At 39.5% G+C, this 14,725-nt stretch overlaps 1 protein-coding gene across 9 annotated transcripts in view; it reads right to left on the bottom strand.

Annotated features, from left to right (window-relative positions):
- The window catches only part of BLTP1 (bridge-like lipid transfer protein family member 1), a 204,638-nt gene that overhangs the window by 175,659 nt on the left and 14,254 nt on the right, over positions 1 to 14,725 (bottom strand). For all 9 annotated transcript variants that reach the window (XM_075287049.1, XM_075286973.1, XM_075286984.1 and 6 more), the window contains exons 2-4: positions 3,920 to 4,038; positions 917 to 1,033; positions 196 to 274 (exon numbers count right to left, since the gene is read on the bottom strand). In XM_075287049.1, the coding sequence (XP_075143150.1) occupies positions 196 to 274; positions 917 to 1,033; positions 3,920 to 4,013 (290 nt within the window). In that variant the 5' untranslated portion in view covers positions 4,014 to 4,038. The remainder of the gene's footprint in view (positions 1 to 195; positions 275 to 916; positions 1,034 to 3,919; positions 4,039 to 14,725) is intronic.

Here is a 14,725-nt window from a genome sequence, read left to right as displayed (position 1 = left end):
TAACTGTAAAACTGCCAATGCAAATACATATAAAGATAATAATGTCATCAGCATTTTGTTTGCAAGGACTCATTATTTTAACTGTGCAAACCCTGCAGAATTCTGGGGCTTTTTTCCTGTCAGCAGTTTATAGAACTGTCCACTGCTATCTAGACAAAACTCTCATCTATAACTAAAGAAAGGCTGAAAATGTACCTAATCGACATGTCCTCTGTGATGTAGTAGATTTCACGTAGCATAATCTTTCCAGAAAGGACGGAGAAAGAAAACGATCCTATAAAGAAATAAGGGAGCAAAAATAAATAAATAATCACAAAATATTGCAAAACAAATAATTACCAAGAATATTAAAAGGCCTTCTCTATAAGGTTATACTATCAATATCACAGACTGTCCATTTCCTGCGTCATGTGCCCCGTTCTGCACCTTGCTCACCACATTCTGTGACGGCAGAGCAGAATGTGTTGCATATTTATTATGACTCAAGCCAATTTTAGGGCGCGAGTTGTAGCAGATCTTGACTGCTGTAGACCTTCAATTTAGGTGCACAGACAGATACCTGATTTATTAAGAGGTCGGAACGTCTTGATAATTCAGGTGCACCTTGCACTAGTTGGGGCCCTTTTTAATACTGGTGTGCTAAAACAAGTCTTAATAAATCTGCTACAACATACTTGTAAAAAGGACTTGTCACACACTGAATAATAAAGAATAGTTATAAACACTGTAAACACAAATCATGTTCACGCATCATATGATAAAGCATTAAACTAGTACAAAGCATCTCTGCAGAATCAGCAATACCCCACAACTTCCTTTTTAGAGTAAATGCACTATTCTGATGGGAAAAGACATAGAGAGTTTCGAAATAGGTTTTAAGTCAAACGCAAACACAAAGATTCTACGGAGTACTCACCAATATGAATGTATCCATCTTTGTATAATCTATTTAATACCAGCGTTAAAATAAGTCCAACATTGCGGGAATTGTAATAAGTTAGATAAATAATCCATCCACAGGACAAAATAGTAGCTGCAATGAAATGAAAATGGATATAGAAAATCACTTCATTACATAAACATAAAAGCTCAATTTGATGAGGGTAAGAACAAAAGAAAAGCAGGCCACATCTTTATAAAAAATCATGGAGATTTATTTCCACAAGGTACTTTAATTGCTTTCCTGCATTGATCAGCTAAGTGTCACATCTTACTGTATAAACTTTAATGTGATGGCATATTGCTAAGTTATTACAGTCGGTTGAAGTCCTAGAGTTCAGTATCCCGCTGATACTGAAAAAGTCACAAAGCTGATTTAGTGTTGTGTCCCTTATAAGTTATACCCGCATGGTAATGGGAGTTCAGGGAGCTGCAGTTGTGCTTTTTAGTTAAATGGGGTCACACTGCGTTTCCCTGCATAGCAGGTGACGTGACGCACTGGGCACAAAGTGAAAACTTAAAAAGGATTTAGTAACAAATCAGCTTAGAGGCCACTTCATTATCAAATTCAGTAGACGTCTCAGTGACTAGACCCCCACCCAACAAAAAAAAAATCCAAACAATATGGCATCAACTTATAAAATGGGAACAAGACCTTTGAATTTAGTTTAACGTCTTTGCTTTTCTTTTTTTTTTTATTAAAAAAAAAGAAATGGAACTGTACATATTAGCCCATGCACAGCTACATATAGGGATTATTTGCACAGCTGAAAAAACAGACCATAATATCACACGTGTGTACGACCCATTTTTTAACAAAAAGTCCAGGTTCTGTCAAAGTTTAGTCTATGCAGAATAAGACAGCACACAGAGGTGAAGCACTGCCGAGTGAATTAGCCCTTAAAAAGAGAATCTTTGTAGCTGTAGTATATTTCAGAAAGTTGAGCAGTTAAAGGTGTTGTCCAGGGTATATTACTTTAATTACCAGGTCCCAGGGATGCTGACAATGGACCCCGAGTTTTGGCGATGTCCCAATCCCTGGGTCATGTGATTAGAGGCAGCGTTCAGTCCCCTGGATCCATCATCAGCATCCCCAGGAAATTAAATTAATACTCCCCGAACAACCCCTTTAAGATAGGTTCTTAAAGGGTGCCAGGGGACTGTAGCAGAGATGCTTCTGCTTATATACCCTGTATACAGTTTCCAACAGCTGGAACATATGGGATCTCGAAAAACTCATTCAAACTTGTTGCGCTAGTTTAGAAATGACTGCACTCCCAAAACAGAATTTCTAATAAGGTGTGAATACACAAAGCAGTTACTGTACCTGTAGATTGTGGGTGTTAACACATTAACTATGGTTGGGGTTAGACAGTTATACTATACAAACACAGCTTCAAAGGAAGAACGGCACATTAATAAGAGTCTGGTGTCCTCTTTAAGGCTTCTGTAAGCTTCAAATAGCAATTAAAGGGCAAAAGCAAAGAAACATGACTGATTTAAAGGGTACACACAGCCGAAAGGTAAAAATCTACCATGTAGCAGCTGTCTAATTGGGACGTCTCCCCAGAATGATAACTGATGGCATAAACTGGAGATACATAGCCGCCAAAGGATTCAGTACATTGTAAGTGTTAATCTACGGCCAGATTATCATGTGTACTAATAATGAAAGAGATTCAGAAGAGAGAAAGGCTACTAAAAGTCACAGCAAAGAAAACCATACACGCAAACATTCCTAGAACATGGCCTGTGTGGAAACAGTGTTATGTCTCCGCAGCAATGTACCCAGAGGGGGACTACACAGATCGTAAGGAAGGAGCTGCCAAAGCCCAGAACTGGAAAATGGCCAGATTTATTTTTTGTTCCCACACAATTCATAAGACAATTCATGATAACACACACTTGGAAAGCTTTACACAACAATTTATAGCATTGGAATGAATATTCACAATTCAGCCTCCTCTCAAGCTCTAATAGTGGTTTTATTATCAACAAACAAAATCTAAAAAGAGAAGTATATTAATTCAAAATAAAATAGAACAATTAAAAAAAATGCATAAACTACATACAGAACCTCTCCTACATGCCAAGAAACAGTGTTTCAGTTATGCAAGAAAAACATTCAAGTGGGGCAGTGTGTGCTTTCACTGCTGCCACATCTTGGACACTGTTTACTGGCATTAGAACAGGATAGAGAGATGATAGACAGATAGATAGATAGATAGATAGATAGATAGATAGATAGATAGATAGATAGATAGATAGATATGTATTTTTATATTCGTTATAGTTTATTTTCATGATGATATTTCTATTTTTAGATTTCGAATGCCAACCTTAAACCCACTAATAGATTGTGACTGAATTGGGAATATGCTTTGTAGTTGATATTCTATATATTTTGTATATACAATTCCCTGTGGATACCAGAAAGAACTGTCCATTACCGCTCCTTCTAGTCTATTTGGATCCACACTACATTTGCAGTGGTTGAGCCCTCGCCAGCTAATATAATTTACAGCGCTGGTCATTTCTCCCCACACACATTGCTTAAAGGGAAATTTACATGTTACAGAAAAGAAGGAACTTGCTATCTCTCTTCCTACACCACCATTTATTCATAGATTTGGTTAGAAACGGTCATCTAGTCATGGCGCTGGTCCTATCAGTAACAGAGGTCTCCATGTATGGCTCTGCATACAGAGACAGTTTGTCAATCACTGACAGGATTGCCCCCATGACTAGATGACCGTTTCTAAGTAAGAGGGACTAAAAGAAAAAAAGGAATAAATGACTAGATCATATTTTTTTCCTACACGACTATAGCAAAATCTGCTTGGTGTCTCTATAACATTTGTCTGCAGTTTACACTATAGTTGTCATGCGACAGGAAAGTGAACAGCTATACAATCCGCCATTGTCAATTTTCATAGGGAAGACAGAATAAAGAATGTGAGCTCTATATGTTGTAACTTACCTACAAGCAGCCATACTACATTGGAATTGTGTTCAGTGAGATATCCTTCAAGTTCAGTGATAGATGGGACAAAGCTGTCATTAGTGGTGTCCATTGTGAGCAGTCTTCTGACTCACTCCCTGTAACAAGAAAATAGTTAGCCAACAATAACCGCGACCTTGGACATTATTCACATTCAGAATAAACTGGTGTGCTATAATATTATCACAACAGCAAAATATCATATAAAACACCAAATAACTAAATAAATAAAACTAATTAACACCAGAGCCTTGGTATAAAAGACTTCTGCTTTGAAAGTCCCAGGCTCACCAGCATTCTCAAAGTCTGACCATACTGGAAGTGGAAAGTACTGACAAAAGTCACATAAGTGCTTTGGATTTTGTTATCACTTATAAAACTTAATTTCCTGTTTCCCAGCTCCCATTTCTATACAGTACTATGCTACAGGACATGCCACCAACCCAACAGATTCTTTGCCACTCCAGTGTCAAAGCCGTTGAGTCTACTCCTTTGTTGAGCGCCAAGGAGTCAACATGGGGCATTTCACCGGTAACTGACTCCAGCCGTGACATGTCCTATTTTTACACATCATACTGGCCAAAATGTTAAGAGTGGCAGAGAAGAGGTAGCAAACTAGAGTAACATTGTATCTGAGAGACAAACATGGCTGTGGTTATCACGTTCCAACACCTTAGGCCGGCTGCAGCCCACAAGAGCGCATACAACTCAAAAGCTGTCGAAAAGCAAAAGTGTCTTAGTTGTGCATAGCAACCAATCACAGCGTGGCTTTAGTTTTGTACTCTACTCCTAAAAAATGAAAGCTGTGCCCTGATTGGTTGCTATGAGCAACAGTTTAATAAATGTATTCATTTGTTCTGCAGCTTTAGCGCAATATTTTCAGCCTCAGGTGCACAACAGTGAAAAACAGCCAAGTGTCCACCACGTTCACAGCTTGTTGATTTCTAAGGAACACATTTAAGTTTCTTTGACAGTCCATTTTAACAGACCATTTACAATACAAGACATGTCCTATTTTGTCTATTTTCACTGGTCCATCAATAGATTGAATTCTATGAGGAATCAATGAAAAGGATGCCCCACAGATGCAAAATGGCTATGAAACAGATGCTGCACGTAAGGCCTTAAAGTCAATTAATAGCAGTTCCAAAAGTCGCAATGTAGCCCTAAACCAAGATGTTTTCATACAATTTTACTTTTATGGAATACCCCTTTAAACAATAAACGAATATTTTCTCCCTTATTAAAAAGGAGTTTCTGAAATAGCCGCGCTGCCAGTGCAGGAACAGAAGAACTGTAAAAGGAGACGACTCACTTTGTTTTATTTCGCCAATTACTAGCTTTCATTCAACTTTGCTATTATTCAGACAAAGAAATATGTCATTATGTTAGGTTCACACTAGTGTCACGTCTCTGTTGTGCTGGTCCATCAAGGGACCAGAACAAAGGATAGGCAGATTGCTAAAATAGAAGTAACACACGGCGTCTGATGAACCCCATTGACTATAATGAGATCCACTGCTTTAAAATTTACACCAACAGAGGAAAAAGTCCTCCTAGCTGGACATTTTCTTCCACTGATTTTCAGACGTGACAGAGTCTCTGCCATAGATGTGAACGTAACCTTAAAGCATAACTTTCGGACAACTTTTGATTTTCTGGCAGCATTTGTGTCATTAATACATTTTGTAATATACTTTATTAACACATTTTGGCTCTTTTCTATGAAATCCTGAATCTCTTCATTTTTTCCCTGGCTTCTGTATTGAGAGGGGTTCCTGCCTCTCATTAAGTAATTGTGTATGGAGTATGGACTGTGCAAAATGCAGAGAAAATGAGGATGTTGTATGAACGTCATAATGCCCACAATGTAACTGTTTAAAGTGACCCTCCCCCCCCCTTATTTTCTCTACATTTAACACTCCTCTATACTCCAAGCCCCATACTCCATACACAGTAACATTCAGAGAGAGGCAGGAACAGCTCTCATTACAGAAACAAGAAAAATAATAAAGAGATACAGGATTTCACAGAAAAGAGACAAAATGTGTTAATAAAATATATTCAAAAAATCAAAAGTTGTCCGAAAGTTTAGTTATACTTCAAGTGAGAACCTAGCATATTGTAGATATAATATTATTTGAAAGAACTGGATCAATAAATAGATGACTAATCTAATGTGTGTGTAGAAACAACCTAGAAACGGTGTTTACTGAAGAAAGGAGTAGTCTGTACTAGAAAACATATCTTTCGTCAGCATAAAGCAAATGACACAAGTATTTGCAATCCACATATTTAACATAGTTATACATGCCTATGCTTGAAATGCCATTCTCATTTTACTCTATGATCTATGGCATGATTTTGCTGGGTAGGAGAAAATGCAATATTATAATGGATACACAATTGCCTTTAATGGGTTTTTCCGAGATTTTTTTATCTTTTTGATGGTGAGTCCGTGGGATAGGCAATCACTATCTGACCATGGAGGTCGTCACCTGACCCTGCAATGATGAGCTGTTCAGGCATGTTGCCAGGCCTCGTACTATATAGTGTAGAGAACTGGATGCAGAAGACTCCATACATTGTATAGTGACCATGCAAAGTTACTGCAGTGAAAGCAAGCTAAGGTGTAACAACCCAGTTAGGCCACAACACAATATACAAAGCCACCAGCTTCCAGCTCCACACATAGGCCCCCTGCAGCAGGTCCAAATAACTGATTGGGGTGTGGGGACATGTGTCAGCCCCTACTGGATATCTGTGACCTACCCTAGTAGGTCATTTAAAAGAAGTCAATAAATAAAATTACCTACTGGTACTTTACAGTTTACAATTTTTAATGCAAAAAGTAGAAATGGATTTATAAAAAAAACCAAAAAAAAAAACCACATAAAACTCACTAGACAGAGGGACCGGGGATTTTGTTGAATTGTGTCAGCAGAGCCACCTCAGGATTAATGCTGGGAAGACCAAGGAGATGGTGGTGGACTTTAGTAAACGGAGAAGTGCTCCGATCCTAGTGGAGATCCAAGGACAATGTATTGAGATAGTCAGGACCTATAAGTACCTGGGTGGGCTCCTCAATAATAAACTAGACTGGGCTGATCATCTGGATACGCTGCACAGAAAGGACCACAGCAGACTCTACCTGCTCAGGAGGCTGAGGGCCTATGGAGTACAGGGACACTTTTTAGGGCCTTTTTCAACTCTGTGGTTGCTTCAGCCATTTTTTTCAGTGTAGCCTGCTGGGGGAGCAGTATATCAACCAGGGACAGAAATAGACTTGACAGACTGATCAGAAAGGCCAGCTCTGTCCTGGGGAGCCCCCTGGACCCAGTACAGATGGTGGGTGACAGAAGGATACTGTCTGTAGTGAGCTCCATGCGGGAGAATAAATCCCACCACATGTAAGTGACCGACTGCTTCACCCCAAGTGTGAGAGAGCGCTACCAGAGATACTTCCTCCCAACCGCGATCAGGCTACATAATCTACATCAGACCAAGCGAAGATCACGCCGCACAGAGAACTAAATGATCCTGAAGTCTTCCTTCTTTCTTCTCTTCCTTAGCTGCTATGGACTCCTAGCAAATCTTCTTTTCTCAGCATATGTGTCTAATTCTGTATTATATTACTGTGTATTATCCTGCATCTGTATTACTATGCTGCTGTAACACAAAATTTCCCCACTATGGGTCTATTAAAGAATTACCTTATATAAAGCTTTTGGTTATATGTCTTATCCCTTTAGGCACCAACTCAACTTTGGGTTTAAAATAAAACAAGAGCATCAGTATCTAAAAGCGTCTTATGCTACAAAATGTAAAGATAACACAATGGTTATGGATACTGGTTAGGGTAAGCCTTTGGAACCCATGCCAAAATCCAATTTTGCGGAGAACTGGGTTGCAAATTCACTGTGGATACACGAAGACTTAGATGCCTCACTCCTCGACACACTAATCTGCCACATACAATCGTACAATTTTCTATGTAATTCAGCCTTTTTGTAAGTCCTGGGGGTAACATGAGCCACAAATAGTACATGGGAAAGGCAGCTGCAATAGGTAAAGTCCAATTCTGCAGTCTTGAGCACAACTGGCATTGACATGATAGGGAAATCAGTACTGAAATCAGCTAGAAGATGCAGCTGTATCAACTAACAAATAGTTACTACTAGCCAGAAAGATATAGTGTATCAGATTAATTGGGAATTTCGATACGCAACATCTTCTGGTTAGATCAATTTTGCAATCCTATTTGGGCATCTTGAGCCTAGACTTAGATTTTGAGTGTCTTATTGTAGAAAATCCTTCCATTACTTTGAGTAGGAATTGAAAAGATTGCCTAGTTCATCGTCATCTTCCCTCTGCCGTGGCTAGTGGTACATGATTGGTGAAAAACAGATACCATGGTACATACAAGCGTAGTGGATGCAAAACCGGCGAGTATATCACTAAGAGGGCAAACTTTAAAATGGTAAAATCTTTGATAACAGGGACTTTATTAAAGGGGCTCTATCACTGGGAAAAGTCATTTTTATCTAAACACATGCTTGCAAAGGCTTTAGAAAGTCTATTTCACACTTACCTTTTGCATGTAGATTGCCTCTGTAGTCTCTGAATAAGTCCGTTTTTATTCATATGCTAATGAGCTTCCAGCCAGCACAGGAAGTTCCCAGCAGCCTCCTCTCTCCTATTATCTCCTATGTGTGTGAGGCAAACAGGAAGCTGCCTCATCATCATCAGCAGCAGCAGCAGTCTCCCATAGAAAACAATAGAAGAGGTGTGCACGATCTATCGTGCACCAGTCTAATTAGCATATGAATAAAAACGGACTTATTCAGAAACTACTGAGGCAATCTACATACTATAGGTAGGTGTGAAACAGACTTTCTAAAGGCTATGCAAAGGTGTGATTAGTTAAAAATTACTTTTCCTAGTGATAGAGCCCTTTTAACTGAATGTGGGAAAGGTAGCTTGGTAGGAGCAGGGGTGCGGACCCAACCAGTCAGAGACAGGAACACAAACCTTGCAGCAAAAACCAGTTTATTTAAAAAACAGCAAAATAAATAAACCTTTATGTTAGGCACAGGATAAGAAAAATAAAAGACAGCCTTAACTTCAGGCAAAACAAAAAGGCTCGTCTGAGCGCTAACTAAACAGAAAATACTAACTGTACATGTGGCTTACTTCAGCCACACGAATCAACCAAAACAACACTGTACCATACACAAGGCTTAGTGTCAGGACAGACCCAGGCACTTCCTCTCCTCGCAGGCTCTGCAGCCTTTTATGGCCAGTAACAACCCTATGACCCACACCTGGGCTGCAACTTATTCAAGATCCGCCCTGGACTCCACATATATCAGGAATCTGGGAGAGAAATATGTATCTATACTCCTACTATATGTTTTTCCAACTAAGGTGATGAACCCTGTTGTTGTGGAGAGAAACGCGTTGGGACAACACTATTTGAGACAGAAGATTATTAGACATTCATTAGTCTATACACCAGGGAAACCTTAATGTAAGTTCTCAGAATAAGAGAGTGCGACTGTCTGAATTAAGGGATACTCTAAGAGACTCAGCACGGATTCACCAATTCAATTGTGCATAAATGATTATGGGCACAAATAAGTCTAGACGTTTATTGTCTATTAGTGACATTTTTTAACCATATAGTTACAGAGTGGGTAGATGTTTTTCTAGCTATCTTGGACTAGGCCAGTTTCATTTGAGAGACAAGGGGTGTGGTTTTGATATTTGTTCACATTACCTCCAATACTCCTGCCTTTGTACTACATTGGCTTGACATAAGTATTTTATTCCTGGCAGTTCCTTAGCTATACTATTTATTTTGGTTTATGTCCATGGGCGTGTGCATTAATGATGTACTGATTTTTATCTATTTAGTAATAAAAGTTACATTTTATTCATTATTTTTAGACCACCATTTTTCCAATTCAGTGATGTGAATGAACACTACATTTAGTAAGGGCATTCTAATATAAGAACCTCAAACACTATATTTCAGTACAAGGTTTGTTGTGTATTGTTTGCCTAAAGTACATAATAGGTCAGACAAGCCTCCAGGTAGACCTAATATAACTGTAGTGACTCAATGTTTATACCAATAGCAACCTATTGGGATCGGCGTTTAAGAGATTGTGATTAACTGTGACTGACTTCAGGCAGAAATGACAAACACTCTCAATACCAGAAACTGTTATTCTGACATCAGTTGTGAGTCTGTGAGAAGAGCCTGGCCGAAGCCATTTCACATGCTCTGGCCTCAACACAGGATATATTGTGGAATACAGGAATTTCACTATACTTCATTTCCTTTTTTTTTTTTTTGACATGTCTTAGTAAAACACCAAGGAGCAGCAATGGGGTCTAATACTGCTCCCCATTATACCAATTTACACGAGGACTACTTTAAAATAACAATGTTACCCTTTTAATTACTTCATATAACTTGGGAACCCACATAAATAGTTTTTGTAATTCTCCATCCCAGGAAACCCTGGCCGTCCTGTGATCTGAGACGATCTAAAATGATTGTTGAGCAGACACTGTTCAAAAACATAAAGAGAACACTCAAATAACACATCCTAGATCTGAATGAATGAAATATTCTCATTGAATACTTTGTTATGTACAAAGTTGAATGTGATGACAACAAAATTACACAAAAATCATCAATGGAAATCAAATTTAACCAATGGAGGCCTGGATTTGGAGTCGCCTCCAAAATTAAAGTGGAAAAACACACTATAGGCTGATCCAACTTTGATGTAATGTCCTTAAAACATGTCAAAATGAGGCTCAGTAGTGTGTGGCCTCCACGTGCCTGTATGACCTCCCTACAATGCCTGGGCATGCTCCTGATGAGGTTACGGATGGTCTTCTGAGGGATCTCCTCCCAGACCAGGACTAAAGCATCTGCCAACTCCTGGACAGTCTGTGGTACAACGTGATGTTGGGGATGGAGGGAGACATGATGTCCCAGATGTGCTCAATCGGATTCAGGTCTGAGGAACGGGCGGGCCAGTCCATAGCTTCAATGCTTTCATCTTGCAGGAACTGTTGACACACTCCAGCCACATGAGGTCTGGCATTGTCCTGCATTAGGAGGAAACCAGGGCCAACCACACCAGCATATGGTCTCACAGGGGGGTCTGAGGATCTCATCTCGGTACCTAATGGCAGTCAGTGCTACCTCTGGCTAGAACATGGAGAGCTGTGCAGCCCTCCAAAGAAATGCCACCCCACACTATTACTGACCCACTGCCAAACCGGTCATGCTGAAGGATATTGCAGGCAGCAGATCGCTCTCCACGGCGTCTCCAGATTCTGTCACGTCTGTCATGTGCTCAGTGTGAACCTGCTCATCTGTGAAAAACACAGGTCACCAGTGACAAAGTTGCCAATCTTGGTGTTCTGTGGCAAATGCCAAGTGCCCTGCACGGTGTTGGGCTGTGCGCACAACCCCCATCTGTGAACGTCGGGCCCTCATACCATCCTCATGGAGTCAGTTTCTAACTGTTTGTGCACACAAGTGCACATTTGTGGCCTCCTGGAGGTCATTTTGCAGGGCTCTGGCAGTGCTACTCCTGTTCCTGCTTGCACAAAGGCGGAGGTAGCAGTCCTGCTGCTGGGTTGTTGCCCTCCTATGGTCCCCTCCACGTATCCTGGTGAACTGGTCTGTCTCCTGGTAGCGCCTCCAGCCTCTGGACACTACGCTGACAGACACAGCAAACTATCATTTAAGCTCCCCTCACCCCACCTACTTTCTAAATTACTTAGCCTTACAAAAAAAATTATATTTCCCTAGATCACTGCAGCTGTAGCCCACATGACTGCTGAGGCCCTATCTCAGGCCTCAGTGGTCCCTGATGTAAGGTAGAAGACTAGAAGAGTCCAGGAGAGGAGAGTACTGTTTTTGCTGTCTGGTCGCCTCCCCTGGGCCTCCGCTTATTATGTTCTGGGATCTGAAGAGACCCCAGAGTATAATAGTAGTTTTGGCTCAGACGGGTTCGGTCTGAACAAAATTGCATGTGGAACCTCACAAATATTGTACTATCTGGACCAAAATAATTGAAGAGAACAAAATCATGTTGGTTATCTGGGTTGATGTTCAGTTTTGGTTATTTTTCGATTAATCAGCCAGCCCTTCAATACAGCCCACATTGGTGGAATGCTGCAGCTATGGCTGACCTTCTGGAAGTTTCTCCTATCTGCACACAGGATCTTTGGAGCTCAGCTTAAGAAACCATTGGGTTTTTCATTTCTAATAAATTAGTAAAAATGTCTAAAATTCTGTTTTCACATTCTCATAATGGGGTATTGAGTGCAGGATTTAAGAGTCTGAAGATTTTCCAAACGCATTGCATAACATAAAATTACACTAACAATGAAAAAAGTCATGTCAATCAGAAACAACATAGTAATCTCAAGAACAAGTAAGCTAGCCGCTTAATGCCCTGCCCAAAATAAGTAAAAACAAAAGCAAAAGAAACCTAATGGTCATTGTTCAGCACCATGTGGAAAAAGGTTAACTAAAAATCTGTGCAATGAATCCCTAATGCAGTGTTAGGCTGCTTTCACACGGAGTAACACTCCGTTCATTCTGACACGTAAACACGTGTTAGAGTGAGGAGAGTAAAACAGAATCCCATTGAGTTCAATGGGTAGTGCACGTAAGACAGAACCCATTGAACTCAATGGGATTCTGTTTTACTCCGCTCACTTTGGCACATGTTTACGTGTCAGAATGAGCGGAGCGTTAACTCCGTGTGAAACCACCCTTAGTTAGCCCAAGCTATCCTCTTGTAACCTTCACTTACGGAAAGCTTTCAAGAAACTCAATCTTATGTTGTTGGAGGAGCCAGTGCTGATAAAATATTATAATTTAAGGCTTCCAATCTTCCAAGAAACAATCTGAATGGTTGATATTAGTAACATACTTTTTCTAAGAGCAGCTAAAAAAAAAAACTTAAAAGTCAACAAAAAAAATAAAGTATGTGGGAAAGAGGTGCTGTAGAAAATAGATCCTGTCAAAATGGCCACGACGCGTGCTTCTTCTAGCACAGAATCTGCCAATTATAAGAATGAAGCCTGAAGACAGGACAATGGTAGTGATAGTTTCTACTTTATCACCTAGCAATGTAACCTATGTAAAGTGACATCTGCTGCCAGCTTATGTCTGAGAGAATAACCTGCAAAAAGAGCAAATAAAAAGGCAATGAAGCTTTGTGTTACGAACAAAAAAATATTAAATATATAAATAGTCTAGTTATTATGCTTGATAAAAGGAGAAAATTTGCACGATTGGCCATAAGAGGTGTTATTTCCAGTTCTTGCCTGGAGCAAAAAACACGTGTAAAAGTGAGGTATTAGCTTCAAAATTGTGTAGCCATACTGAGTATGCTTACCCATCTGAGCACAGACTGTGTAGTGCAGCATGTTATTGAGGGGCAGGGGCTGGTTCTTTTTTCTGTTCTGTATTTTTTAGCAGTTATTACCTGGCTTGACATGAGAATATATGTATACGCTGCAGATTTGTTACAGAAATATCTCGAACTGCCCTATTTAATGAATAGGGCTTACAGCAATCCATAGTCATGATGTAAAAAAAAAAAAAAATATATATATATATATATATATATATATATATACACACACAGTATATATATATATATATATATATATATATATATATATATATATATATATATAATCTCAATTCACATGTATAGAACAGAGTCTCAGTTGCAGAAATGTCTACTACAAATCTGCTTCATGTGACTATACCCAGGGAAAGTTCCCTTACCTAGAGCATTTGTACTGGAAATTCACAACAGGGGGAAAAAAAAGTCAGAACATCAGAGCAAAAGACATTAATAATTGCTAGACTACAGGATAAAACCCAAATGCTTTCCATTTGTATTAGGTTTCAGAAAATGGAAGGTCAACTTTTTTTTAAAGAGAGTCTACCACTGTCATTTTTTTTCTCTACTCCTTATAAGCTGTTGTGGAGCCAGTCAGTGAACACACTTTTCTTGTGAACTCTTAAGCTGGGGCTACTACTACTACTGTCTTATTTTATGCTTAATCATTTTAGGTTCCCTGATTTTAATAATAGACTTAAATAAAGATTACCGTATATACTCGAGTATAAGCCGAATTTTTTAGCACAATTTTTGTGCTGAAATGCCCCCCCTTGGCTTATACTCGAGTCAGCAAAAAATAAAAAAATTATATATATATATATATATATATATATATATATATATATATATATATATATATTGTATATATACACTCACCTGCCACTTTATTAGGTACACCTGTCCAACTGCTCGTTAACACTTAATTTCTAATCAGCCAATCACATGGCGGCAACTCAGTGCATTTAGGCATGTAGACATGGTCAAGACAATCTCCTGCAGTTCAAACCGAGCATCAGTATGGGGAAGAAAGGTGATTTGAGTGCCTTTGAACGTGGCATGGTTGTTGGTGCCAGAAGGGCTGGTCTGAGTATTTCAGAAACTGCTGATCTACTGGGATTTTCACGCACAACCATCTCTCGGGTTTACAGAGGATGGTCCGAAAAAGAAAAAACATCCAGTGAGCGGCAGTTCTGTGGGCGGAAATGCGTTGTTGATGCCAGAGGTCAGAGGAGAACGGCCAGACTGGTTCGAGCTGATAGAAAGGCAACAGTGACTCAAATAGCCACCCGTTACAACCAAGGTAGCCAGAAGAGCATCTCTGAACGCA

Source organism: Leptodactylus fuscus, chromosome 1 (genome assembly GCF_031893055.1).
Source record: "Leptodactylus fuscus isolate aLepFus1 chromosome 1, aLepFus1.hap2, whole genome shotgun sequence".
NCBI lineage: Eukaryota > Metazoa > Chordata > Amphibia > Anura > Leptodactylidae > Leptodactylus > Leptodactylus fuscus.
This window is presented reverse-complemented; position numbering and strand designations above follow the sequence as displayed.